The sequence below is a fragment of the Lontra canadensis genome, unplaced genomic scaffold (assembly GCF_010015895.1).
Source record: "Lontra canadensis isolate GAN:19392208 unplaced genomic scaffold, GSC_riverotter_1.0 scaffold117, whole genome shotgun sequence".
NCBI classification, from domain to species: domain Eukaryota; kingdom Metazoa; phylum Chordata; class Mammalia; order Carnivora; family Mustelidae; genus Lontra; species Lontra canadensis.
The window spans coordinates 1922396-1949969 of NW_022631111.1; the positions used below are offsets into that span (position 1 = coordinate 1922396).

The 27574-nt window shown below is 43.9% G+C and overlaps 2 protein-coding genes across 5 annotated transcripts in view; one reads left to right on the forward strand and one right to left on the reverse strand.

Annotated features, from left to right (window-relative positions):
- The window catches only part of CUNH2orf76 (chromosome unknown C2orf76 homolog), a 54093-nt gene extending 33113 nt beyond the window's left edge, over nucleotides 1–20980 (reverse strand). For 2 of the 4 annotated variants that reach the window (XM_032840878.1, XM_032840874.1), the window contains exon 1: nucleotides 20885–20980. The gene's annotated coding sequence lies outside the window, so the exon portion shown is untranslated. Of the gene's footprint in view, nucleotides 1–6798; nucleotides 6868–20785; nucleotides 20810–20884 lie in introns of those variants that run through there. The other 2 variants (XM_032840877.1, XM_032840875.1) reach the window with 2 other exon arrangements.
- Nucleotides 20981–21062: 82 nt separating this feature from the next.
- DBI (diazepam binding inhibitor, acyl-CoA binding protein) lies at nucleotides 21063–26600 on the forward strand. The gene is made up of 4 exons (XM_032840879.1): nucleotides 21063–21158; nucleotides 22207–22324; nucleotides 24816–24878; nucleotides 26302–26600. Exons 1-4 carry the CDS (start codon nucleotides 21150–21152, stop codon nucleotides 26373–26375), a joined length of 264 nt encoding a protein of 87 aa, XP_032696770.1. The 5' UTR covers nucleotides 21063–21149; the 3' UTR covers nucleotides 26376–26600.
- Nucleotides 26601–27574: the final 974 nt, after the last annotated feature.

Here is a 27574-nt window from a genome sequence, read left to right on the forward strand (position 1 = left end):
TATCTAGTAATAGCAGCTCAGCAGACACCTACATAATTATAATGTAAGATATACTGAAGTATTTGATAAAGCATACTTCTTGAAAAAGGGATAATGCACAGAATTTTTGTGAAAGACTTCAGAACAGTGTTACAAGTGTGCTAAAATCATGACCACTTCTTCCTCCTGTCACGGTGCTCCCACAACAACAAAGAAGTCCTCCAAAGCACACGCACACACATCCAGGCACACCTGCTAGGAAGCCCTGTTGTGTAGTCCCGGTCCCCAGAGAGTTCAGACATGGCCAGATCTACCTAGAAATCAACTCCACCTCTTTGTGGCAACACACAGTTGGATCTTACGTAATAGACTCTTAATGAATAGTAGCCGCCTTTAGCAATAGTCAACTTGGGATAAAACAGGTTTGGGCACAAGGGCAGCTCACGGAGGCAGAAGATCCCAGATTCCCAGGTGCAATAAATAAATCATGTAAATGGTCTAAGGAGTCTGGGCAGACTAGCACATGCATGCCTTATGAAACCTGTATAATTAGAGGTCTGTTCCTTCCACTTAATAAAAAGCTGACCAAATGTCATACTCAAATAGCTGAAATTTTGAATTTGCATTAATCTCTAATTTTGGCCAGCAATGCACTGTCATCTTCATTAGAAATTTGTTATAATTTGTACTCAGTCACTGAAGAATAACAGCTACAGGAGGCAACCATTATCTGATTTGTCTTAAGGACCACAGGAATCACAGCTTGTAGGGGTGCCTGGGTGGCTCGGTCTGTTAAGGGTCTGCTTTTGGCTCAGGTCATGATCCCAGAATCCTGGGACACAGCCCTGCATGGAGTGGCGGGGAGGGGCGGCTTCTCTTTCTGCCCCTCTTCCTTTGCCCTTCCTCCCAACCCGTATCCCCACACTCCCACTCCCGCTCAATCTCTCTTACACTCTTTCTCTCTCAAATAAATAAATAAAATCTTTAAAAAAAAAAAAAAAAAAGGAATTACAGCTTGTTAGTTCAGGGAGGCAGGCATACTGAAGAGAGTTTTGAAAGCTCATATTACAGATTATAAAATGTGGTATTTCCCCAGAGGTTCAACCTACTTAAAAAAAAAAAAAAATCTGGTGAAATTTAAAAGGCATCCCACCGAAGCAACAGAGAAGCCAAAACCAATAAAAACTTTGGAATAAGTTAATAAAAAAATTCAAGGACAGACAAGAATTTTAATAAATGAAATGACCATGTTGTTAACTATGAAGGCTCAAAGTTGTAAAGAAACCAACTGTCCCCTAAATTCATCTAGAACCTGAATAAAATCTCAGTCAAAATATAAAAGGGTGCCTTGGGAGACCTATCACAAATACTTCTAAAATCTAGCTGGAAGAATAAATTTGTGAGCTTAGTCAGCAAAGTTATTTAAAAAAAAGGCAGCATCAATTTTTAAAACACATTATTAAGCAACAGTCAGACATATAATAGTATACATGAATAAGCTGGTATGATTCATATAATCACAAAAGTCAGTAATAAAAATTTTAAAGGACAATTAAGCTGTCGTAATTCAAGTGGTGATAATGAAGCACAAAAAACTGGCAAATCAGTGTAACACAACAGAAAACTCAGAAATAGACTCAAGATTAGAGAACTGAGTATAAAAGTGGTGTTTGACATTAGTGGGGAAAAGACAGTTTATTTAATAAATGGCATTGCGAAAAAATGGTAAGATATTCAGAGAAAAGTAATGCTAGGTCCTTACCTCATCCCTTATAGAAAAATCAATCATACATGGCACAAATATTTACTTTTAACTGTAAAATCACAGAGAGGCACCAGAAAAGGGGGCACATATTTTTATAATCTTAAGGTAAGAAAGGCCTTCCTAAGTGAATAAAAATCAGCAACCATCCAGAAAAAGGCTGAAAGGCATAACAACAGAAATATGTAAGAAAAGACCAACACCTTAGTAGAAACATGGGTAAAGGTAATCGGGTATCTTTAGGGGCACCTGGGTGGCTCAGTCAGCATCTGCCTTTGGCCCATGTCATGATCCCGGGGTCCTGGGATCAAGCCCCATTTCAGGCTCCCTGCTCAGCAGGGAGCCTGCTTCTCCCTCTCCCACTGCCTCCCACTCTGCCTAATTGTGTTCTATCTAAATAAATACATAAAATCTTTAAAAAAAAAAAAAAAAAAGGTCAGCATCCAAGTTCAGACTAGAAAATTCTGCTCAATAAATGACTTGGTTTCTTTTATTTTTTTATTTTTCTGTCAAAGAGAGAGAGAGAAAGCACAAGCAGGGGGAACAGCGGGCAGAGGGAGAAGCAGGCTCCCTGCTAAGCAAGGAGCCTGATGCAGGACTCGATCCCAGAACCCTGGGATCATGACCTGAGCTGTAAGCAGATGTTTAACGGAGTGAGCCACTCAGGCAGGCATCCCTGACTGGTTTCTTCAATAAATAAATAATACAAGAAATAAAGAAGAAGAAGATTAGAAATTAAAAGAGACTTAAAGAGATCAACCCATGCAACATTTTAGATGGATTCTGATATGCATAAATGATTTTTTTAAAAGATTTTATTTATTTATTTGACAGACAGAGATCACAAGGAGGCAGAGAGGCAGGCATAGAGAGAGGGGAAATCAGGCTCCCCACCGAGCGGAGAGCCCTATGTGGGTGGGGCTCGATCCCAGGACCCTGGGATCACGACCTGAGCCGAAGGGAGAGGCTTTAACCCACTGAGCCACCCAGGCGCCCCGCATAAATGTTTTTATTGTGAGAAATTTTAAATATATAAAAAAAGAATATGATGATGATATTAGGAATTAATGTTCTCTTTATTTGATATTATTATGTTTTTGAGCTCTTAAGAGTAAGGTATACATAGGTGAAACAGTATGAATGATTTGCTTTCAAATACCCTGGCAGAGGAAAAAGCAGTATAAGAGTATAGATTAAAGGAAAGAATGGCAGAACATTGTTAAGTGCTCAAGCTGGGTATATACAGGAACTTGCCATACTATCCTATTTTTTTAATATGTTTAAAATTTCTCACAATAAAATCATTTTTAAAAAAGTGCACAAAAACATACATTCAGGAACTTGTTTTTCACTGAAGTGCTTCTAATACTTAACAAAAATTAGAATCTGTCTAGATGCCCATCAACGAAGATCTGCTCAGGTAAACTCTGTCACACAGTTACCATAAGACAAAACCCCTGCAGTCACTAAAGGGAAATACAGATCCACGGACACTACTTTGAAAAATGGCTACAACACATCAGTGAACGAAAACATAAGGTAGAAAACCACAGGTAGGCAGTATTTCCATAAGCATACAGAGACATCCAGAGCAGCATTTACCAAAATGTTAACAGTGGCTATCTCTGAATGGTAGAAATATAAGAGACTTCTCGGTTTCATGTACTTCTAATATCGCTTGATGTTTTAATAATGATTGTGTGTTTTTCAGTTAAGCTATTTCACTGTATGCTTACATATGTGCTTCCCTGGTGTGGTTTGCATGGACAAAAAGTTATTTTTAAAAACTTTAAGCCATTCCCAGGGTATCTGAGTGGCTCAGCTGGTTAAGCAACTGCCTTCAGCTCAGGTCATGAACGAAGAGTCCCGGGATTGAGTTCCGCACCAGACTCCCTACTCAGTGGGGAGTATGCTTCTCCCTCTGACCCTCCACCCTCTCGTGCTTTCTCTGTCTCTCTTCCTCTCTCAGATAAATAAATAAATAAAATCTTTAAAAAAAAAATAAAATAAAACCAAGCCATTTCCTTTTAAGAAGAGGTGCGAGGACAAAAGTAAACATTACAGAATTTATCAATGCTGTTAAGGATGGAGAGGGTGAGAAATTTGGTGATGCATCTGACATGCAGTTAAGGAATACCAATAAATCTCAAATGCATGCAGCAGTCAGAGGTCCCAGAAGTAGGTCACACATCCAGGACGGGTCTGATCTTGTCTAAGATGGCACAGAAGCCCTCCACTGCCAGCCCCTCCCTCCGCTCTGATGCTCTCTGTCACCACCACCACCCACCTTCCAGCAGCCAAGACAGCGCAGTCTCCAACACATACCACACTGTTTCCAAGCCTCAGCCATACCCTTCTGCCCCCGGCTTACCCCACATCCCCACTGTCCCGCGGCCCTTTGCACCACCACGCAGGCAGCCTTCAAAACTCAGTTGGGACCTCCTGCTCCAGGACACCCTTGCTGTCAGCTCCTCCTCTGTCCCAGTCTCAGCGACCAGCCCCTCTGGCTACCCACAGCACCTTGTTGTGCCACAAGGAAGACGGCTGTTGAAGGGGTCTGGTCTATCAGACCCTTGAGAGAAAGAATGCTCTGCGGCTTATTTGGGACACCCAGCAACATGTATGGCCTGAGGCATACCAGAGCCCTCAGCAATGTCAGCAGAACCAAGTGCAGCTAACGGGCTGGGGAAAACCTGCATCCTTTCCTGCACTGCAGTCATAGTAACTCGGTCTATGAGCTTTTCCACTGCCCATGAGAATACTTGAGATCTTAGGGAGCCTGGGTGGCTCAGCATGTTAAGAGTCTGCTTTTGACTCAGGTCATGATCCCAGAGTCCTGGGGTCAAGTCCCACTTAGGGCTCCCTGCTCAGTGGGGAGTCTGCTTCTCCCTCTGCCCCTTCCTCCCCCCACCCTCCCTCCAGCTTGTGCAGGCAAATGATTTCTCTCACAAAAATAAATTTTTATTTATATTTTAAAAGATTTTATTTATTTGACAGAGAGAGACACACAGTGAGAGAGACAGCACAAGCAGGGGGAGCGGGAGAGGGAGAAGCAGACTCTCTGCTGAGCAGGGATCCCAAGGCAGGGCTCCATCCTAGGACCCTGGGATCATGACCTGAGCTGAAGGCAAGATGCCCAACGACTGAGCCACGCTGGCGCCCCTTCAAAAATAAATCTTTTTTAAAAAGAAAAAAAATTTGAGACCGTAAAGAAAAGGTTTATTGCTTCATAATATGAAAATTTTGAAAAATCAAAATTAACATTTAATCAAATACCTACACCATGTAACATTTCAACGGCAACTCAACTCTATTCATAATTATATGTTAAGTTTAATATACAATATGGGTATATTTAATATGATGTACAGTGGGGATTTGAAAAGAAACAGTGTAGAGGGGTGAGAGGTAAAAAAGAAAGAGAGAGAGAGAGGGAGAGAAAGTGACAGTGCCTAGGGGTTAGGAAGGTCTCTAAACCTCCCTGCCTAAAAAAAAACCTGTTCTGGCTGATACTTACCCAACTGGTTTGGGATAATGAAGAAGCCACCACATCCAAAACAAACTCAACTCTTGAAAACAAAGAAACACAAAATCTGTGTAGGAAAGCCCTCATAGGGAGCTCCCAGGTCCCTGACAGGTAACCAGTGCCTCATCAGAACCAAGAATGGATGCAGTCCAGCAGCCTCCCCTCCTGGACTAGAACTCCCTGGTCCTTACAGGACAGGTCGGAGCTGTTTTTTTTATGGCCCAAGCCCCAGCAGCATGGAGGGCTGAGGTGGAAATTCAGCATGGAATGGTCAGGAAAAGCCAAGTCAAGCTGCAGGCCAGCTTCCCTAAAGACCCAACTGTGCTCATTCCAAGTTGGCTCCTCTCCTCATTGCAAAATTCTGAGTTGAAGGACTGTCAATCAGGTGGCACAGGTTCCCGAGGTGAAAAAAATCGAGCACAGTATGTAAAGGCTCCAAGCCCACCAGGATGACGAGTACAACATAGGCTTACTCACAGAACACTCACTTGCTGACATCAGACTGATCTCCATCAGCCCCAAGAAAATAAATGAAACAACTAACTGCAGCCAATGCTGGTTACTCACAGTAAATAAGATCTATCCAGTGGTCGTGAATGCTGAATTAGTGAATAGTGAACCATGGCTCCTGCAGAAATACGGGGTGAGGTTTTCATGAGTCTCTGGTATATCTGGTCACAATATTTTCACCAACTGATCAATGCGTCACCTTGTTTTATGTGTGTTTATGTTTGAAGATGCCTTACTTTATATATTATTGATCTCTTATTAACATTCAACTCAACAGCCAACAGCACTATAACTCAGGTATAGGAAAAAAGTTTTATCTAAGGCGCATTTTTCTCCTTCAGGAACATCACAGCCTTCCTGGGCACTTCGGCACTCCAGGTAGGATCCATTTTAAATAGTGAGATTGCCAACAAAAAGCACAAAAATGTGAAAAGCATGGCACTACACTGAGTGTAAACCAGAAACTTGTTTACAGTATGAGAGCTAAGACAAGCAGGTCCCCTGGTTTGACCTCAGCTGAGAATGTTGGGAACTCAAACTTTTCACTGTTCTGCACATTTCAGCCAAAAAAGTACTCTGAGTCTTGCTTTCAGGGCTACAAATAAATTTTAGTAGTAGGTGAATTCACAAAGAATGTGCGAATAAGGAAGACCGACTTTATCACCCCAAAAAACATGTGCCTTTGAAAGCATTTGAAGAAAGCATGCTCTTGACCTTTTTGTAAGAGAATGGAATCCAAAATGAGTTAAGTATTAGAAGCTGTAAGAGTACGAAAGCACTCAACATTCAAGCAGTTAACATGGAGAATATTCTATAACCACCAGAAAGAAGAGGGCACTGGGTGACCTTCCTTCCTGCAACCCGGAGGTTTCTGAGATAGGACGTGAATTTTAACAGACTCCCTAGGGTATATCATTTTGGAAAAAACTAAAAATCTTTGTAAAGTTGTATCTCCTTCCTCAATGTAAATATTATAAAACCAAAATTGCCAAACACAAGTTGGCTTCAGTGTTTGTCTTACCAGTATGGGGCCCCAGCTGGTTCAGTCGGTAGAGCAGGTGACTCTTGATCTCAGGGTTGTAAGTTCCAGCTCCACGCTGGGTGTAGAGATTATTTAAAAGTAAAATTAAAAAGCTTGTGTTGCCCACACGAAAAAGGTACAACTTCCAAAGTATTATTCTAACCAAATACAAAGAATATAAGTGTAAAAAAAAAAAGAATATAAATGTATATTGCACCAAATGCCTAGTTTTCCTCTAGAGTTAGGAACTAATATTACAGAGCAAAAAGCCCATTTGTCTTCCTTTTGAAACAAATCAATAAAAAGAGGGTCAGAAATTCAGTTTATTTTTCCTCTATGTGAGGAAACTAAAGTGGCACAGACAATCACTATAAAAGTAGAATAAAGAAGGAATTCCGCTAAGATGACAGTCACTGAAATGCAAAGGATTCCAATATTGCACCTTACTGATTGTGGAGTAAATAATCATATGTATTGCTAAATATCATCTAAATAGGTCATTTTACCAAAAAAAAAGTTAAGACCAGGGAAGGAAAGGATAAAAACCATTATTTTTATTACTCTTAAAAATACTGAGCACCTGGCATCCTGCTAAGTAGGTGAACGATAAATGTCCACCTTTTAAAGAGAACTCAACCTTGGCCAATTACTAACTTTATATTTCTATATAACTAAAGTTCATAAGAATAAATTTATGAAATTCGTAAATTAAATCACATCACATTGAAGATTATGACTAAAAGTGAAATGTTAATTTAATCTCCTCTGGCCTACCTGAAAAGCATTTTTTATGTGTTTTTTTTTTTTTAACTCTTAGAGGCAGAACAAAATTTTATTCTAAAAACAGATCTAGGGGGCACCTGGGTGGCTTAGTCAGTTAAGCGTCTGCCTTTGGCTCAGGTCATGATCCTGGAGTCCCAGGATGGAGTCCCACATCAGGCTACCTGCTCAATGGGGAGTCTGCTCCTCCCTCTGACCCTCCCCCCTTCTTGTGCTCTCTCTCAAATAAATGAAATCTTAAGAAAAAATTAAGTTAAAAAAATAAAAATAGATCTCAGTGACAATGAAATAGTAAAAGCTGGTCATTATAATACAAATGGGGAAAAATGAACAGGAATTTGCTTTAAATTTTTTCAAAAGCATAATTTTTAAAATATGAAATTAAGTATACATTTATAAACTGAGACCATGTGAGGATATTTGAAATCCCCTTCGCCTTTTTCTAAGTGTTTAGTTGTATAATTCAAATCAAATCACTATTAGAAAATTCAGGGTGCGCCTGGGTGGCTCAATCGGTTAAGCATCTACCTTCAGCTCAGGTCATGATCCCAGGGTCTTGGAATTGAGTCCTGCATCAGGCTCTCTGCTCAGTGGAGAGCCTGCTTCTCCCTCTCCCCTCCTACTCTTCCCATTATGCTCTCTCACTCTGTCAAGTCAATTAAACAAAATCTTAAAAAAAAAAAAAAAAAAGGAAAATTCAGTTTACGCATCTTTCATGGACATAAAACTTTTGAGAAAGTCGTTTTCAATCTATTAACTTATGAGTGATTTTAAAGTCTTTAACCTCAACCTTTTTTTTTCTTAGATAGGTTAAGAAAAACAGTTTTCCACCTTAGGTGTTCACATAGCACAATACATACAAAGTAAATATTAGAATATTAGCTAAATCTGATGGCTACCAAATACTTCTCAGTGTTGTACTTCATTGCATAATGCCATTAGCAGCTGCCCTTTCCTGAGAACGGGTCATAAGCAATTCTAATCAACAAACTACTGAATGCTGTTCACTCTCAGTATATTATCCCCCTGAAAAATCAACAACTATAATTCCACATACCTGCCTTTGTGCCCCTCAAGTTGGGGCAAATACACAAAATCACAATTTGTGTTCTCTGCTCAATGCAAGGAAGACCCAGAGAACTGACTCATCCTGGACAGTTGAGTTTTCCAAAGGGGTGAGACACTAAACTCTTTGGAAAGAATACTTCACATGCTTTCCTTCTTGAACAAGATGTATGGAATATAAATTCTAGTTTTCTTGACTCACAATCATCAGTAAGAATGTTAATCCTTGTACCGTGTGCTGAGAGGTGAGTCTCCACAGATCTCTCACACATCTGCAACTCTTATGAGGAACTGGCTGCTTTGGTTCTGAACTTTCTGTGCACAGGGGTGTGTCTAGCAAACAGCCTAGAAACACAGAGATATCCTCTCCCTCTCCCTCCAGAGGAGAAGGTTGTCCAGTATAATAAAAGTTGTGTCTCCCTCCGGCTAAGGTTGGGCAGGTTTGTTCATAGCACTTTATAAGAGATTAGGACTACCCGAAATCAGGGCTCTCCAGCCTGACTCAAACCCACTGCATGGGCAGCATCCTTCTGGGACCTTCGCACTGTCCCCATGGGATCTGTGAGGCAAGAAGCACGGACAAAAACATGCAAATCCTGCTGCTGGCCGTGTTGTATAGAGACAATCCTTTGTCTCTGACCCCAGAGTGCCTTGTCTTCTGCCGGTGTCTGGCAAACTGTGACGGGCTGTCAACTTTCAAGTAGGGTAAAATCTCAGGTTCTTCACAGTTCTCGGCAGCTGTTGCTGACAAGAACGGATGCTGCCACAGACATGGCTATTTGGACCAGGCAAAGGTCTCGTGGGCTTAGGGGCTGTAAGAAGATCCCCTGAGATCTGGTAGCAAATGCTCTTGTCCAAGCGGCGGGTATGGAGGAGAAAGGGATAATTAACTTCTAGAGGGTGAGCAGCAAAGGGCAGGATTGAGAGGAGCTGTCCAGTGGTGCTTTGGCTGGCAGTCAATCAGTCACTCCCCCCAGCGACGCTACATATCGCCCACCTCTTTGATGAGAGGCAACGGGGCTGTGGCTGTTGGAACACTGAAGGAGTCCCCAGAGCCGAAACAAATGAGGTCAGCAATGAGGATCTAGAGACTGCGTGACTGAAAAGTTCACTAAGTTGAGCCACGAATAGCCACCATGCCACTTGGAACGAAAAGTGGGCCTTGCTGATTGGCACAGAGCCACTCTCCTGCTATGTATTCCCAACCCCTCCCCTCACCCTCTACCCTGACATCTGTTTTAAGGAGGAGGAGGAGGATTATGGGTAGGCTAGGGTTTCCCTGTCCCTAAGAGAGACCAAAGGCCTTACGCACCCAAGAGTGCTGGGGAACTTCTGGGAGGGGAGGGACTCAAACTTTCATGGCTTTGTGGACACAGGTACCCAGGTACCATCCTACCTGGTCCTGTGCTGGGAGGAAATACTCAGATTCAGCCCACAGAGTTTGGACAGGATTCATAATGGGAAAGAGACTAACATGTCCCAGTGGATGGGGCCCTTCAGGCCAATTCAAAGTACTGTCATTCTTCCGTATGAATGGTATGTTACATTTGCTTACACTTTCCTATATGCGGTACCTGAGGGGGTTCTCCCCACATCCGGAAGAGCTACAGGCAGAGAAATGCCACTGCAACAAGCTCCCCTGCCTCCCCTCCCTGTGATAAACCAAAAATGCACACGGTCCCTCTGCTCAGTGGGCAGAACTCAAGTCCATTCCCACAGCCGTGGCTAATGTTCCCACAGATGGAGCTTGCGTTTTTACTGACATTTGAGCTGTCACCAAGGGCCTAGTGGTTTGATCTGCCTCTTGGAAAACCATCCACTGGGCTGTGAACTGTGACAACTCTCAGCTGCTGGCTGAACCACCAGGGCAACTCCCCTAGATGCCCACACAAGGGTCTATTCTCTGATGACACCCCCTGACCTCCAGCCACTGCTGGAGCCCACACCGCCCAGACCTACCATGGCCGCCATCTTGGTCTGTCCTCAGGCATGGGCACAACAAGAAGAACTCTACGTCCAAGGCAGGGCCTCCACCAGACTTGGGACTCCAGCCAGAAGCTGAAGCGTTGGTCCCACAGTGAGGGAGGCCACACACGGCACATACTGCTGCCCTGACCCACTCCCAGCAGATGTACAACATTCAACCTCTGACTTCCTCTCGGGACGCCACACTCCCGATGGCAGTTTTTCCCAGGTTTGGGTGTTAATATTCCAAATCACCTGACTCCAGTCATGCCACTGTGACCCTTGAAATGAGTCCACGCCATGTGTTTGGTTTTCCACCCTATTTGCAGGCTGACCATGGTTCCAACATTTATCACCAATGCCAAGGAACAATGGGCTAAAAGTCAAGGTAGTCCCTAGACTTTCCCCTCCTCCACCATCCACAGCCATCTGGCATCATGACACAGTGAAAAAACTTCCCGAAAAACAACTCTAAAAGATTTCTCCATCTACCTGCGCAACCTCCCGGAGCACATACGGTAGGGCAGCGGTCTGCTCCGAACGTGGCTGCCCCCAGAAAAGGACCTTCCTCTCGCAGCCATTTCCCAGTAATGACCTGAACAAACAGGACTAGGCAGGGGAGAGTGGTTTATACAGACAAATGTGAAATCCTGGGATTCCACGCTGGCCATTACTTACAATGCTTCTCTCTTTCCTATACAGAAGCCCCCCCGCCAGCTGAATTGCTACACCCTCCATGTGACAAGGAGCCAAAAGGGACTTGGGGGACTTGAATTCTGGATTCTCTTATTGAATGGACCAGGTCCTAGATCACAAGCATAATGACCATGCAAACACACTGCAGGCCAAAGTGGGGGACATAACAGGTCTCTCTGAGTTTTACAAAAATTCCCTTCAGCGGGGTGCGGAGCCTGGCTGGCTCAGTTGGTGGAGTGTACAACTCTTGATCCTGGGGTCACGAGTTTGAGCCCCATGTTGGGGGTGGGGGAGCTTAAAATCTTAAAAAAAAAAAAATCCCTTCAAGGAATAGGAGCTGATCAGAAGAAACATAAAGTTATAGCACTGGAATGAGAAACATGGATTTTTGTCCGGGTGGAGGGAGGGAAACAAACTTAATATCTAGGACATGTCCATAGAGAACAACTTCTACCCCAGAAGATGTGGGGCGGGGGGGTGGTGGTCACTCATTAGAGGTCTCCTGTCTTAAAAACTACCTGCCCCTGCTGAAGCCCTCATGAAGCAAAACACCCTGCTGAACTTCCCCCGAACGATTCTAAGCACCTCCAATTTACTGATACCTGAATCCCCCAACTCCTGAAAGATGGCTGTGACCACAATAGGATCACTGTTACCAGAAGAGTCTATCAGAAACATATCCCAGCCTCTGTGGCTCCCACGCAAAACACCTGCCCACATTTCCAGGTGTCTTCTTCACCACTGCACCTCCGCAACTTCCCACAGCTACCCCAATGGACAAACACCTCTCAGCTAGTGGCACAGACAAGGCAGACCGGACTGACTGCCCTTAGGCAGTCCCTCCCAAAATAAGTTCCAAATGCAATGATGTTTACTTAAGTGAAAACCGTCATGCCTACCAGATGGCCGAAGATTATACGGGAGGTCTTGACGCCTTGTGCCCTCTGAGCCACGTGGGTCCCAGTCATAAACTGTAAAGCAATTTCTTTCCAAGGACACCATGTGCACCCCTGGGCCTGTGATTTTTTTGTGGCAGTATTAACATGCCTCCTCCCCAAAACACTGTTATTTGCATCTTAGACCTGCAGGTATTTTTAAAAACACCGTGAGCAAGCTCTGGGTAACCAACAAGCAGGCCAACAGTGGCAATCACTCCAAAACTAATCTTAATTACTTGGGGGGGGGCCTCCAGGAAGACTACATGGCTCATTATGTCAAGTGTACCCTATGGGTAGTTTTCCCCATAATGAGTCTTCAATTAGAAAAGGTGGTATGCAATCTGTCTCCAGTTTCAGCTATAGTGATTGGTACCCCCACGTTGCCGTGAAGGGCATTCAAGTCAGGATCTGGCCAGGCTTGTTAAGTGGGACAGAATCTTCCAAGACTATAGACCTATATGCCTTATGGATACATATATAAACATCCTTAAAATATTAGCAAACAGAATTCAGCAATACATACAAAGAATGATATGTCATGACCAACTGGGGTTTCTTCCAAGGAAGCAAAGCTAGTATAATATTTGAAAAGTAATCAGTGTAATCTGCCAAAATAAAAAGCTAAAGAAGAAAAATCACATAATCACATCAATCAATGCAACAAACAAACAAACAAACAAACAAAGCATACGACAAATGTCTACATCCAGTCATGATACGAACTCTCAGAAAAATAGGAATAGAGGGAGACTATCTCAAATTTATGAAGCATATCTACAAAAAATCCACAGCTAACATTATATTTGATGGTGAAAGACTAAATGCCTTCTCCTTAAGATGAGGAACAAGGCAAGGATATCTACCTAATCACTTTCATTCTCTCTCATCACTCTTATTCTGCACAATCCTGGAAGTTCTAGCCAGTGCAAGAAGACCAAAAAAAAAAAAAAAAAAAAAAAGGAAATAAAAGACACATAAATTGGAAATAAAACTGTACGTATTTGCAGATGACATGACTGTCTATAGAGAAAATCCATAGGAATCTACAAGAAAAAAAAATTTTAGAATAAGTAAGCTCAGGAAAGTCACAGATGCAAGAAAAGCATATAAAAACCAAGTGTATTTCTATATACTAGCAATGAACACATGCACACAATTAAAAATACTATATCATTTGCAATCACTCAAAAACAAATTAGCATAAATCTAACAGAATATGTACAAGACTTATATGCTAAAAACTACAAACTACTGATCAAATAGATTAAAGAAGATCAAAATAAAAGCTTAAACATATGGAGTTCATATATCAGAAGACCCAAGAGTAAATATATCCATTCTCCCCACACTGATATACAAATTTAATCAAATTCCTATCAAAATCATAGTTTTTTTTTGTAGACATAGACATTATTACAAAATTTATATGGAAAAATGAACTAGAATAGCTAGCACAATTTTGAAAAAGAGGAATAAAGTTGGAGGAATCTGTTTATCCAATTTTAAGATCTAATACATAGCTCTAGTAATCAACTCTGTGATATTAATGGAGGAATAGATGCATTTATCACTAGAACAGAGAGAAAACCCAATAGAAGACCACATAAATATGCCCAACAAATTACTGATAAAGGTGAAAAGCAGTTCAATAGAGGAAAGATATTTTTTCAACATGGTGCTGAAGCAATTAAACAGCAGGAGAAAAAAAAAAAGAAAGGAAACTCAGGTGGGTGAGAGGGATAGGTTAAGGGGTGCATTTGCTGTGATGAGCACTAGGTGTTGTATGTAAGTGATCAATCACTAAATTCTACATCTGGAACTAGTATCACATTGTATGTCAGCTGGAATTTAAATAAAAACTTGAAAAAAAAGAACCTCAACCCAAATCTTACACTATATACAAAATTTATGTTATTAGTATTATTTGCATTTATTAAATACAAAACTATAAAACTTTAAAAAAATAGAAAATAAAAAAAATGGAAAATCTTCAGGATATAGAATTAGGCAAGGAGTTATTAGATGCCAGAAGTCCAATCCATAAAAGGAAAAATGGGTAAGTTGGATTTCAGTCAAAATAAAAAAACTTATGCTCTATGAAAGACTCTGGAAAAGGATGAAAAGATAAGCTAAAAACAGTGAGAAAATATTTGCCAACCACATACCCAACAAAGGACTAGTACCCAGAATACATAAAGAACTCTCAAAACTCAACACTGGAAAAACACAATTAAAACACGTACAAAAAGGGGTGCCTGGGTGGCTCAGTCATTGGGGATCTGCCTTCAGCTCGGGTCATGATCCCAGGGACCTGCGATAGGGCCCCACATTGGGCTCCCTGCTTAGTGGGTAGCCTGGTCTCCCTCTACCACTCCCCCTGCTTGTGTTCCCTCTCTTGCCGTGTCTAAATCTTAAAAAATAAAAATAAAACATGTACAAAGACACAAAGAGACATTTCACAGAAGAGATACACAGATGGCAAATATGCACATGAAAAGATGTTCAACACCATTAGCCATTAGGAAATGAAAATTAAAATCTCAATGAGATACTGCTACAAATCTATCAAAATACCTAAAATAAAAAAGAATGATAACACCAAAGTCTGGCAAGGATGTGGGAAAACTGGATCTCTCATTTGTTGCTAGTTAAGGATGTAAAATGGTGTAGCCACAATGGCAGCTTCTTACAAAACCAAACACGAAGTGGCAATATGGCCCAGAATTGCACTCCTGGACATTTATCTCAGAAAAATGAAAATATGTTCACACAAAAATCTGTACATAAGTGACTAGTGGCAGCTTTATTGGTAATGGCCAAAAATGGAAACAATACATATGCCCTTCAGCAGATGATTATTAAACTAGTTCATCCATATAATAGAATATTACTTGGCAATAAAAAGGAACAAACTTATAGAATGCACTCAAGCGTAAGGACTATCAGGTTAAAACAAACATATCTCAAACATGAACCTCAGAGTAACAACACACCAAAAACCTACAACAGATACACACAAAAAATAAAGAGAAAGGAAACCAAATGTAACACTAAAGGAAACCATCAAACCGCAAGGGAAGAGATCAAGAGAAAAAGAAAGGCACAGAGAAGAACGTCAAAAACAACCAAAAAACAACAAAAATAGCAATTAGTACATAGGTATCAACCATTACTTTAAATGTAAATGGATTAAAATCACCAATCAAGACAGGGTGACTGGGTTAAAAAAAACAACAACGAGACCTATCTATATGTGACCTACAAAAAACTCACTTTGATTCTAAAGACACACAGAATGAAAATGAAAAAGTAGAATAAGATATTCCATGCAAATGGAAATGAAAAGAAAGCTGGAGTAGCAATACATGTATCAGACAAAAGAACTTAAAACAAAGACTGTAACAAAAGACAAAGAGGAATATTACATAATGATGAAGGGGTCAATCCAACAGGAGGATATAACATTCATAAGTATTTATGCACCCAACACAGGAGTCCCTAAACATATAAAGCAAATATTAACAGACATAAAGGGGAAAATTTACGATAATACCATAATAGTAGGAGACTTTAATATCCCACTTACACTAATGAATATATCATCCAGAGAGAAAAATTAATAAGGAAACACTGGCCTTAAACAACACATTAGGCCAGATGGACTAAATAGATATATATAAAACATTTTTATCCAAATGCAGAATACACATTCTCTTCAAGTATATATGAAACATTCTCTAGGACAGATCACATGTTGGCCCAAAAAACAAGTCTCCAAAATTCAAGACTAAAATCATATCAAGAACTTTTCCTGACCACAACAGTATGAAACTAGAAATCAATCACAGGAAGAAAACTGGAAAAAACACAAATACGTGCAGACTAAACTAATGGGTCAAAGAAATCAAAAGGAAATAAAAAAATATCTGAAACACATGAAAATGGAAACATAACTTTCCAAAATCTATGGAAGGCAGCAAAGAAGTTCTAAAAGGGAATTCACAGCAATACAGGCCTATCTCCAGAAACAAGAAAAATCACAAGTGAATGGTCTAACTTTAAACCTAAAGGAACTAGAAAAAGAACAAACAAAGCCCAAATTTAGTAGTACCTAATAAAGATCAGAGCAAAAACAAATAGCAATAAGAAAACAAAAGATCAACAATACTAAAAGCTGGCTCTTTGAAAAGATAAAATCAAACTTTTAGCTAGACTAACTCATCAAAAACTAAACAAAACAAAAACAGAGAGGATCCAAATAAATTCAGAAATGAAAGAAGTCTTAAAATTGACACCACAGAAATACAAAGGATCAAAGAGAATACTTTGAACAAACTGGAAAACCTAGAAGAAATGGATAAATTCCTAGAAACACACAACCTTCCAAGACTGAATCATGAAGAAATAGAAAATGTGAATAGACAGGGGCACCTGGGTGGCTCAGTGGGTTAAGCCTCTGCCTTCAGCTCAGGTCATGATCTCAGGGTCCTGGGATGGGCCCCACATCAGGCTTTCTGCTCAGCAGGGAGCCTGCTTCCCCTCTCTCTCTGCCTGCCTCTCTATCTACTTGTGATCTCTCTCTCTCTGTCAAATAAATATATAAAAATCTTTAAAAAAATGTGAATAGACTGATTACAAGTAATGAAATTAAACCGTATTTTTAAAATTTTATTTATTTATTTGAGAGAGAGACAGAGTGAGAGAGCACGAGAGGGGAGGTCAGAGGGAAAAGCAGACTCCCCATAGAGCTGGGAGCCTGATGTGGGACTCGATCCCAGGACTCTAGGATCATGACCTGAGCTGAAGGCAGTCGCTTAACCAACTGAGCCACCCAGGCGCCCAAACCATAATTTTAAAACTCCCCAAAAACAAAAGTCCAGGGACAGATGGCTTCAGAGATGAATGCTACCAAACATTTAAAGAGTTAGTACCCATCCTTCTCAAATTATTCTGAAAAACTGAAAGGACAGAATATTTCCAAAATCATATTACAAAGTCAGCATCACCCTGATACTAAAACCAGACAGATACCACCAAAAAAGAAAATTACAGGCCAATATCCCTGATGAACACACATGCAAAAATCCCAAACAAAATACTAACAAACCGAATTCAACAATTCATTAAAAGACCAGACGCCACAATCAAGTGGGATTTATTCCAGGCATCCAACTATAGTTTAACATCCACAAATCAATGTGATAAACCAATTAACAAACTGAAGGATAAAAATAACGATCATCTTGATAGATGTTGAAAAAGCATTTAACAAAATTCAACATGTTTAAAACAAAAACTCTCAATGAAGAGAGCAGACAGTAAAGACCATATACGACAAACCAATAGCTAACATCATATTCAATAATGAAAAGCTTTCCCCCCATTAAACAATCTATCACAATACTACCTCTACTATAATCAAAGTGATGATGTTTATTGCTTGGACATTATAATGGCCAAATTTATGTAATCAGTAATAAAGTCACAATAGCTTTTTTTAAAATACTTTTTAAAATACTATCTTTTTTTTTTAAGATTTTATTTATTTTTTTGAGAGAGAAAGTGAGAGAGAGCATGAGAGGGGAGAAAGTCAGAGGGATAAGCAGACTCCCCATGAAGCTGGGAGCCCGATGCGATGCGGGACTCAATCCGGGGACTCTGGGTTCATGACCTGAGCCAAAAACAGTCGTCTAACCAACTGAGCCACCCTGGCACCTGCAAAAGCTTTAACCTTTTAAAATCACACAGATTTCCTTAGCATAGGATAATATAAGGGCTTCTTGATGATGGAAAGTTTCTTTATCTTAAATATTTCAATGTTAAGATACTGATTATGGTACGTATTATAGTTTTGCAAGATGTTACCACTGGGAGAAATGTGAAAAGGGTATAAGAGATCTATGTATTCTTAAAAACTTCATGTGAACCTACAATTGCCTCAAAATAAAAATTAGGGTGCCGGGTTGTTTTGTTTTTTCTTGTTGTTGTTGTCATTTTTTAGTGCATCATGTCAAAAATAAAGTTTTTGAAATGGCATTGCCAGGGCGCCTGGGTGGCTCAGTCATTAAGAGGCTGCCTTCGGCTCGGGTCACCTAACAACCTAGTTTCAAAGCATTTTACCAAGGGTCTGTCATGTGCAACAAGAAGCCAGGGAAACAGGCAAAATGAAAACAGATTTAGAAGAGTTTATACTTCTAATGAGGTTGAGTAAGAACTAGAGTAACCAACTGTAGTTATCAAGATATCTTCCTAAGGTGCTTCCTTACTCCTGTCCATAATCGTATTTCCAAACGGGATACAGGAGTCGTCTCAGCAGCGTTTATCTTTACTTATGTTTAAGTAAGTCTTCAGGAAGTCTTCTCTCAGGGTGCCTGGGTGGCCCAGTGGGTTAAGCATCTGCTCTTGGCTCAGGTCATGATCTCAGGGTCCTGGGATGAGCCCCACATTGGGCTCCTTGCTCAGAGGAGTGTCTGCTTCCCCCTCTCCCTCTGCCTGCTGCTCCCCCTTGGTTGTGCTGTCAAATACATAAAATCTTTAAAAAAAAGAAGTCTTCTCACCTTCCAGCGTAGGACACTTCCCCCAAGTGTCCCTGCTCCCCTGCTCCCAAGCCCTGGTCTCTAAGTCTCACCTCAGCCCAAACCACCACCCTGCCATGTCAGCCAGACAGAAACAGTACTTGGGAAAGGAGCAAATCATACACACATAGATCACACACACACACACACACACACACACACACACACTTCTCTCACACCCAGCTTGCTACAATTCCTCTGAATATAAACACCCAAAAGAACAAGAGAATGGCAGATGGGAGGGGCCGGTTAAGAGTCACAGCTGCGAGGGGCGCCCGGTTGGCTCAGTGGGTTAAAGTCTCCACCTTCCGCTTGGGTCATGATCTCAGGGTCCTGGGATCAAGCCCCGCATCTGCATCCAGCTCTCTGCTCAGCAGGGAGCCTGCTTCCTCCTCTCTCTCTGCCTGCCTCTCTGCCAATTACGATCTCTGTCTGTCAAATAAATAAAGAAAATCATTAAAAAAAAAAGCTGAAAAAATAGCTGAAAAACAGCTGCATTTTCTGGCGATATGAAGAGCAATTACCTTTCCAATGCTATCGAAATATGGAATAAAAAATTCATACAATTTATTGACCCCCAAATAATCTCTAAAATTTACTATAAAAAATTAAATCTCAGATGCTGGCTTGTTATCTCTTTATTTAAAAGCTAAGTGCCAATTGCCTAGGAAACAATAAATGGAGGCCTTAAGGCAGCATTTTCGTAAGTGGAAATCACAAAAAATTGGTCCCCGAGGAATGAGGAAAGAAAGCAGGACACAGGCTGAAGAGTATGTCTTCAGTTATTTCAAAACCTGGCCCAGAGTGGGCCCTGTAGCAAGGAAAACCACTTAGCACCATGCTCCATGGGACCCACAATCCTTACCAGTTAAATACTTCAGTTCCATCAAGCAACTTTTGTGGACTCACTTGCTCACAGAACTACCATGTAGAAAATTGTTTTTTTGTTTTTGTTGTCTGTTTGTTTTTTGGGAAAGTGGAGTATATTCCAAACAAGCAAGCAACAAATCAACCTCACTTAAACCCAGCTTTGGAACCACCAGAAAATTTTCATCAACTTTAAATTCTGCCCGTCACCTGTGCTGCTCCTTTGTGTTCCCACCAAGAGCATCAGCCTCTACAACTCTGCAGGTGTGCTTCCCCCTTGATCTCATCATCCTCTGCATAAAAGCCTCTGGTTTCCCATCTCAAAATAAAAGTCCCAATCCCTATAGTTCCTATAAAGGCCAAGCTCTGCATCATCTAGCCAGTTTGACACTTCTGTAACTCTCCAGTCTCATCTCTTTCTACTCTTTCCCTCCACTCTCTGCTCACAGCTTTACACTTGTTTTCTGCCTGGAATGCTCCTTCCTCTCACTGAGGGCCTTTCTCAGTCGTTACCCTCCCCCTCCCATGTAAAACTGTAAACTTCCAACTCCCTAACCCCCTAACAAATTTTCTACTCATTTTATTAACTATTATCCCCAATATAAGTAGCAGGAATGCAGGAATTTATCTGTTTCCTACTCTGCTGTATCAATGTCTAAACTAGTCCAAGTTAGGTAGCTAAGAGTTCAGTAAACATTTATGAATGAAGAGTCATTCACTTAACAAACATTTGCTGGGAACCGGGTCCAGGGCAAGTTTGTTAAAGACAAATAAGGTACTGGCATTGCCTTTCATGCACCAGGTGGAGGAAATGTACCACAATAAAATGCGCAGTGTAGGACTGCAAACTTAAGATTACTAGGTCACAGAACGGGCCAAAAGCTCAGGGAAGAGGCCTCGGCTTCGCTTTTCCGGGAACCAGTCCAGCACCCCACCACCTCGCGGCTGTCCACCGACCGGACCTGCAAGGTCTTCTCTAGACCCCCGTGACGGGCGGAGCCCACTCGTCCTCCCCACGCCTGAGAAGTTACTTGCACAGAGGCGCAACTTCCGGGTTCCTCACTCCAGACACAAGACGAAAACAAATTTAGAAGTCTCTACTCTTTAGCCGCCGCCCCGTCCCCTCTACCCCTGCAGTCCACTCCCCACAGCCGCCGAGCCCTGAAACCCACATGCACGCCGGTCTTCCGCGGGCCCCACCTGTACCCGGCGTCCCCTTCGGTCCCTCAGTGCGCGTGTGCGAGGAAACCCACGTGGGTTCGGGCGGGTTTGGCGGCGCTGTAGCGGCTGGACACGCCCCGCAGCTTAGAGCTGGCTTTTGATTGGCTGCCCGTCGCCGGCCTGGCCGGGGTTGGAGCCGCCTGCGGCTGCGCCTCTAAAGGCGCTGTGGGTCAAGTCGTGTGCAACTGTTTCCTGCTCTTCGCCGCTTCCGCGGGCTCGCGGGTTTTCTCGAAACGCCGCCAGCATGTCTCAGGTATAAAGCGTACTTCTTCTCGCTGCAGAGGTATGGCGAGGCTGCAGGCTGGGGGAGGGGGGTATCTCCCAGCCAGAACTCCGAAGGGTCTTTCCCTTTCCGGCCCCGCTGTGCCTCCTGGACTCGTGCCCAGCTCTGACTCTTTGCACAGAGCCTTGTGAGCGGAACTTACAGGGTTTGGACACTGTTACCCACCCGCAACTGCTAGAAAGTTGTCCGTGGCGTGTACTTCGCGATGAAGCGGGAACGGGGGGCAGAGGCTAGGGTCCTAGGTAGAAAGATGGCAGGTAGAGGGTTTCTTGGATGGAAGAAGAAGAGACCGAGCTCCCCATCCGGAAGGTCAGGACAGGAGTAGGGACGCCATGCAGAATGGGGAAGCGAGGAAGCCGTTGCTGACAACTTAGAGATCAGGGGACATAGGGGCTGAGTGTCCAACGTTCGGGAAGAGGAGGGCTTGGGTGACCCAGAGGCCATTTCCCTCCTTCGAATGTAGCCGCTTTGCGGAGACTGAGCTGAGTGGGATGACCTATGACTCCTCTCACCTCTCTCCAGTCAGAACACTGAAATAGAGTCGGTGCTGAATGCCCAGTCCCAGAGGGCGGGTGGGGGTGGAGGGTCCAGCAAACACCACTGCCCACACCTCCGCACTCAAACCGTCTCCCTCTCACCTGTTTCAAACGCGCTGGCTCTAGCCACAAGTCGGGGCTCTACTGGGACGCCGGCCTGACCCAGGGATGGTCAGGCTGTTGACCACGCTTTTTTGGTGACTTGTATGCCTACTGCAGGCACTCTCAGCATGCCTCCTTCACCGCTGTGTTTCCAGCACCTGGTACCTGGTATGGAGATGGGTCCAGTATGTAGCTGTCCATCGAACCAGTGAACGCCTGTGCTTCCTCTCCTTGTTTTGCTGAATTTTTCTGGCTGCCCTGTTGGGGAGCTGAGAAAACAAACTGCTTTCCCTCCCAGGCATCCCAGGAGTGCTGCCTTTCCAACCTGTGTCTCCCCATTACTGAGCTCTATTTAGGCCTCTTCTCTCCCTCGTGTTTAGGCTGAGTTTGACAAAGCTGCGGAGGACGTTAAGCACCTGAAGACCAAGCCAGCAGATGATGAGATGTTGTTCATCTATGGCCACTACAAGCAAGTAACTGTGGGTGACGTAAACACAGGTATGGGGCTCCTGGGTCACTCAGTCAATTAAGCATCTGCCTTCAGCTCAGGTCATGATCCCAGGACGGTCCTGGGATCAAGTCCCATCTCAGGCTCCCTGCTGCTTCTCTCTCTCCCTCTGACATTCCCCTCGCTTATGTTCTCTGGGTCTTTCTATCTCTCTGTCAAATAAATAAGTTAAATCTTTAGGAAAAAAAAAAAAGAAAAAGCACAGGTATGCTGAGATGAACTTGGGAAGGCCCCTACTCATCAAGGCAGGCTCAGAAGCCTTGATGGCTGCTGGAACTCTTAATCTATGGGAACTGCACACTCAAAACCACCCAAAGCCTTACTCTTCAGATGGAACATGGTAATAGCTCCTGGCGGTCCCACCCCCACCAGGCTAAGATCATGCCCCTGAATGGGGCTCACAGACCCTGCACTGTTCTTGGTAGCTTGGGTAGCAGAATTCAAATCCTAGTTTTTGGAAGGACTTTACTGGTTATCACTAACATTTTCCATCTTTGGAAGCAGACACCCCAGCCTGGAAGAGACTTAGTCCAAGCTCTCAGCTCAGTAGTAGCTTTGTTGAATCATACTACTTCCACCCAGACCAGCAGAATCAAAGTCAGAGCCCTTGGCAGCCAGGCCAGGCCTGATAGCAGGGGCAGAGAAGCAGCTAGCTTCCTGTGGCCGGTCAGAAGCATTTTTGCTGACAACGGTTCCTGCTAACCGTTTCTTCCCTGTTGAAGAAAATCTTGGTATAGCTTTGAGGTAGGAGTTTAGATTACCATATTCTGGATACAGTCTTTCCGGCTTTGGACAGGTTTTATTCTGCCCCTGAGTCCCTGAAACTTGGATGGGTACTGAGGCAACAGCACAATGCAATCTAGGCAGGGACTCAGAAGCAGTGTCCATGGCCACACAGAAAGAGGTCACCCCCTCCTCTGTTCAGGAGGATGAGCATGGCCAATTCCATTGCGCTTGGGGTGGGCAGTGGAGCAGGTAGGTGGCTGCCAGCCATCTGGAAGCAGGAAATGGTGCCCAGCGCAGTGCCAAATCAAAGTTCCCAGGAAGGGCTTAGCTGAGAGAAGTCTTGGGGCAAAGGTGAGTTCTGCGCTGGATTTATAAACTTTATATCCTCACAGGGCAGGAAAGGAAAGATGAAGTGGGGGTGACCATAGGGACTGACATGCTTTTCTGCCAAACAGGATTTTTCCAGACCCTGGTCTCTGCCCTGCTTTTACATGAGTATGTAGACTGGCTTGGGAATCTGTCGCTTCCTGAGTAGGGAGGCGTCCGTTCATTCTAGGGCTGCACTGTCCCACAGATCGTCACTATTAGCCACATTGAGTTTTAAATTGAAAATAGTTAAAATCCAGAGCTCAGCCCTCCATCACACAAGCCACATCTCAAGGGCCAGAAGTGGCCAGTGGCCCTGAGTTAGTGCAAATGTACATGTCCATCATCACAAAAAGGGCTTCGGGAATGTGCTCGTTCTTCCTAGGTGACGACTCCGCAGGCGCCCTTTCCGGCATTTCCGGGAATGCCGCTCTGAAAGCCTCTGAGGAGACTTGAGGTGTCTCAGGCACAGTGGTCCAGGGCATGGACACCACGATTGCTCCTCTTGCCTTTGTTCTCAGTGTAGCAGTAAAATAGGTCAGCAGGGAAGCAGCCAGTATGTTTCTCAAGTGCAGCTGATGACAGGTCTGGAAGTACAAAATCATGGTCTGACTTAAAGAATGCTTTGCTTTTGGGGGGAAAAAACCCACAGATTAACAAGAATTAGACCAACAACTTGGTAGAAAAATGGGGCAAGGATATAAACAGACTGTTCACAGAAAGAGGAGCCCAGAAAACCAATAGCAATAATAACATGAAGGAGAGAAATTGTGTGACTGAGACCAGGGGTAGGAGGGAAACTATAGTATTCTCCTTGACAGCATTTGAATGTTAAGCCATATGAATGGATGTAGTGCTTGTTTTTAAAAAAAAAAAACAAAACAAAAAAACAAAAAACCCTCTAAGTATGGTTTTTAAAAGGAGGAATTTTGGAGTTATTTAACTTTTAAGAAAACTGCACAGTAATGAGAACAATTTTCTTCCTGTTTTCTCTAGATCTTAAGTTTGGATTTCTGGGGGTGCCTGGGTGGCCCAGCCAGTTAAGCTTCTGTCTTTGGCTCAGGTCATGATCTCAGGATCCTGGGGTTGAGCCCCACATTGGGCTCCCTGCTCAGCGGGGAACCTGCTTCTCCCTCTCCCTCCTCTCTCTCTCTCTCTCTCTCTCTCTGTCAAATAAATAAAAAATAAAATAAAATCTTAAAAAAAAAGTTTGGATTTCTGTACATCTGGGTTTCTGAAGGCAGAACTCACTATGCTAGACCCATTTAACTCCATAGCAGACCCTGGAAGGAACCAGGGAAATTAACGATGAGTTCAGGATAAGAGAGTCAATGACGTTCTCCATTAGAACTTGAAGCAGATCTAATGTCTTTCCTTCCCCTCTTTTAGAACGGCCTGGGCTGTTGGATCTCAAAGGCAAGGCCAAGTGGGATGCCTGGAATCAGCTGAAAGGTAATTGTTCATAATCAGTGTCCCTAGTCTGTGAAGCCCAGTAACAAAATACTGTTCATTATGGAGTGAAAGGGGTGAGGCGAGAAAACAGAGTGGGTGAGGCACATGCTTGAAATCAGCCTGGCCTGGCCAAAATGGAAAAAAACTGGGCCACCTACTTTCTCTCCTAATACCATGTATGCCTTCTCCAAGAGCACTGTCTCTGAGCAGTGGTGTCTTCTGGAGAAGAGGGGCTGGAGACCAGACTAGGGGCAGGGGGTGTGAATATTTGGCCTGGAGTGGTTTCATGGCCCACACCTTCACAAGAAGGAGTCGTTTCCTGCCCGCACCCTCCTCTTCCTCGAGAGGGCAGGTAGCAATCCCCTAGCCCAAGCAGCCCTCCCCAGCCCCCTTCCAGCCAGAAAGGCACATAAAGGAAAGGAATGAGCTAATGCGTGGCAAGCTGCTGGCACATCGTAGGCCCCGTGAATGGAGCTTTTCTATGATAAGCAACAGCAGGCAGGAAGTATCCCAGCTCCGACTTCATCACGTGCCACCTGCAGCAGCAAGACCCACAAGTTGGCACTGAAGGGCCCTCCAGCTTTTGTGTTCTCGCCTAGCTAGCTTCTGAATAAGCCCTCTGTCTTCCTGCGAGTGAAAAACCCTCGGATTCAGGAAAGGCCAGCATACAAGAAATACACTCCTAGGATTTGCAAGAACAGGAGCAGGAATGCCCGGCTGACTGCCCGTTGTCCCTGGCCATTCGTATACCAGTGCCCAGGCACTCTGCAGTGTTTCAGAAAATACCCTGATTCCCAGCGTCTCTCCCTTAGCACAGTGTCCAGGAACCCGGGGTTCACTGTCTCTGAGGGGTATGGTCTGTGTCCTTTGGATGGCAGCATGAAGGCAGAGAGCTGCCTCGTTCCCCTCCACAGCCCAGCCGCTTTTGCTCAGAGTTCTCAAAACTTTTCCCACAGCTCCTTTCTGGGGAGAAGAGGGTGCCTGGCTTTGCTTTCTCCCTGCCAATGTAGCAGCTCCACCAGAGAAGAGCCCCACAGAGAGACGCCTGATAGGGCAGAGCCAACCGTGAGAGTCCAAGGAAGCAGGGCCAGGAGGGTCACTGTGGCTCCCCATGGACAGGCTTTCTGATGTGTCTGGAGCGTCCAGCCTTTCCTACATGGCCAGCAGGCCAATGACGGGCCTCAGGACAGCTGCACACACATTAGGGGTTCAGTGCTTCAGGGAGCAGTTCTATGGGCCGAGCTCGTTCAGTATTTCAAGGAGAATCCTGGCCACTGCCTGTGAGGTGCAGGTAAGAGAAACCCCACTTTCCAGGCGAGAAACTGAGCCTCTGAGCATGAAACTGGGGCTGTCTAGGGCTTTCAGGCTGCTGCTCTTCTACCATGCTGCCTCTCTGACAGATGATCCTGTTGATTGCTTCCAGGGACTTCCAAGGAAGACGCCATGAAAGCTTACATCAACAAAGTAGAAGAACTAAAGAAAAAATATGGAATATAATGGACCGGATTCAGCTGCCAGCAGTGCATTTCATCAAAACTGATCTAATGCCTTGTTTTTCTAATACTGTGGATCACATGAAATAATGCAAATAGCCTGTTAACCTCGGACCCAAAGACCATGCAGGGCATGGCTCCAACAGAAGTAGGGGCTGCCCTGGGTTCCTGACCTGTGCTGAGTAGTTTTTATCCATAGACCTATTAAAAGTGCATTTATTACTTTAAATCTTTGGTAATCTGGGTTCTTGAAACAGTTTACTCTGTTCAGAGTGCTCTTTCTCACTTCCTTTTTCTAAAGATTTTGTTTGGAAGCCTTGGAGCTCACCCTCCTCTACTCCGCCGGGGTGCGAGGCAGGCAACACGCCCCTGGTGGCGAGGAAAAGGATTACAGAAACAGCCTTTCCTATGTCCTCCTTCCTCCCCCTTCCAGCCACACTGACCGGGTGGGCTGGCTGAGATTTCAGGCCGCCGGGACTGCCAACCCTCTGCAGGGACATTGCTGGCCTCAAGCTCCAGGGAGTTGACAGGTATTTGAGGTTTGTCTGAAGTCCCTCCCGTCCCTGGTTCCGGAGTGAAGGAGCAAGGTGAGAAGCCCCAGTCAGGAATGAAATGTTCAGCTGCCACGGGGCATCCGCAGGGTCCCAGGCCCACGTGCGGCTGGGCAGGTAAAACCGAGTGGGGATGTGGGTGCTCAGCAGGGAGACAGGAAATCAGGACCCAGGAGGCAAGGGGTTAAGGTTACAGAGAAGAAAGGCTAGAGCTTGACCCTGGGAGTTGTAGGTTATTGAAAAGTAAGAAAGAAAAAAAGATAGCTGGCAGGCCCTCCTTGCCAGATACTGAGGCTGAAAGGGGGCAAGGGGGAAGCCCCTTAAAGCCAAACAGCTGTCCGTTCCCTCCGAAGCCCATGCCCTGGGCTTAGGCCTAGTTCAGCTGGCAGAACAGGGAGGTGTGAGTTTCGGTGACTTGCTCAAGGCCACTCAGCTGGTGTATCACCTAAGAGCTGGCATTCATCCCCCTGGCTCAGATGCTGGTCGCACACAAGGTAGCCTCAAAGGTGTGCCCTGTGCTGGAACAGGAGAAGCCAGAACACCAGGGAGGGCAGCATACCTTCCACGTGAGGTAGCACCAATAGAAAACGAAGTTGGAAAGTACAGAATTTGTCAACGAAGGGACTAGGTGGCTGCTAGGAGGTAGACGCAG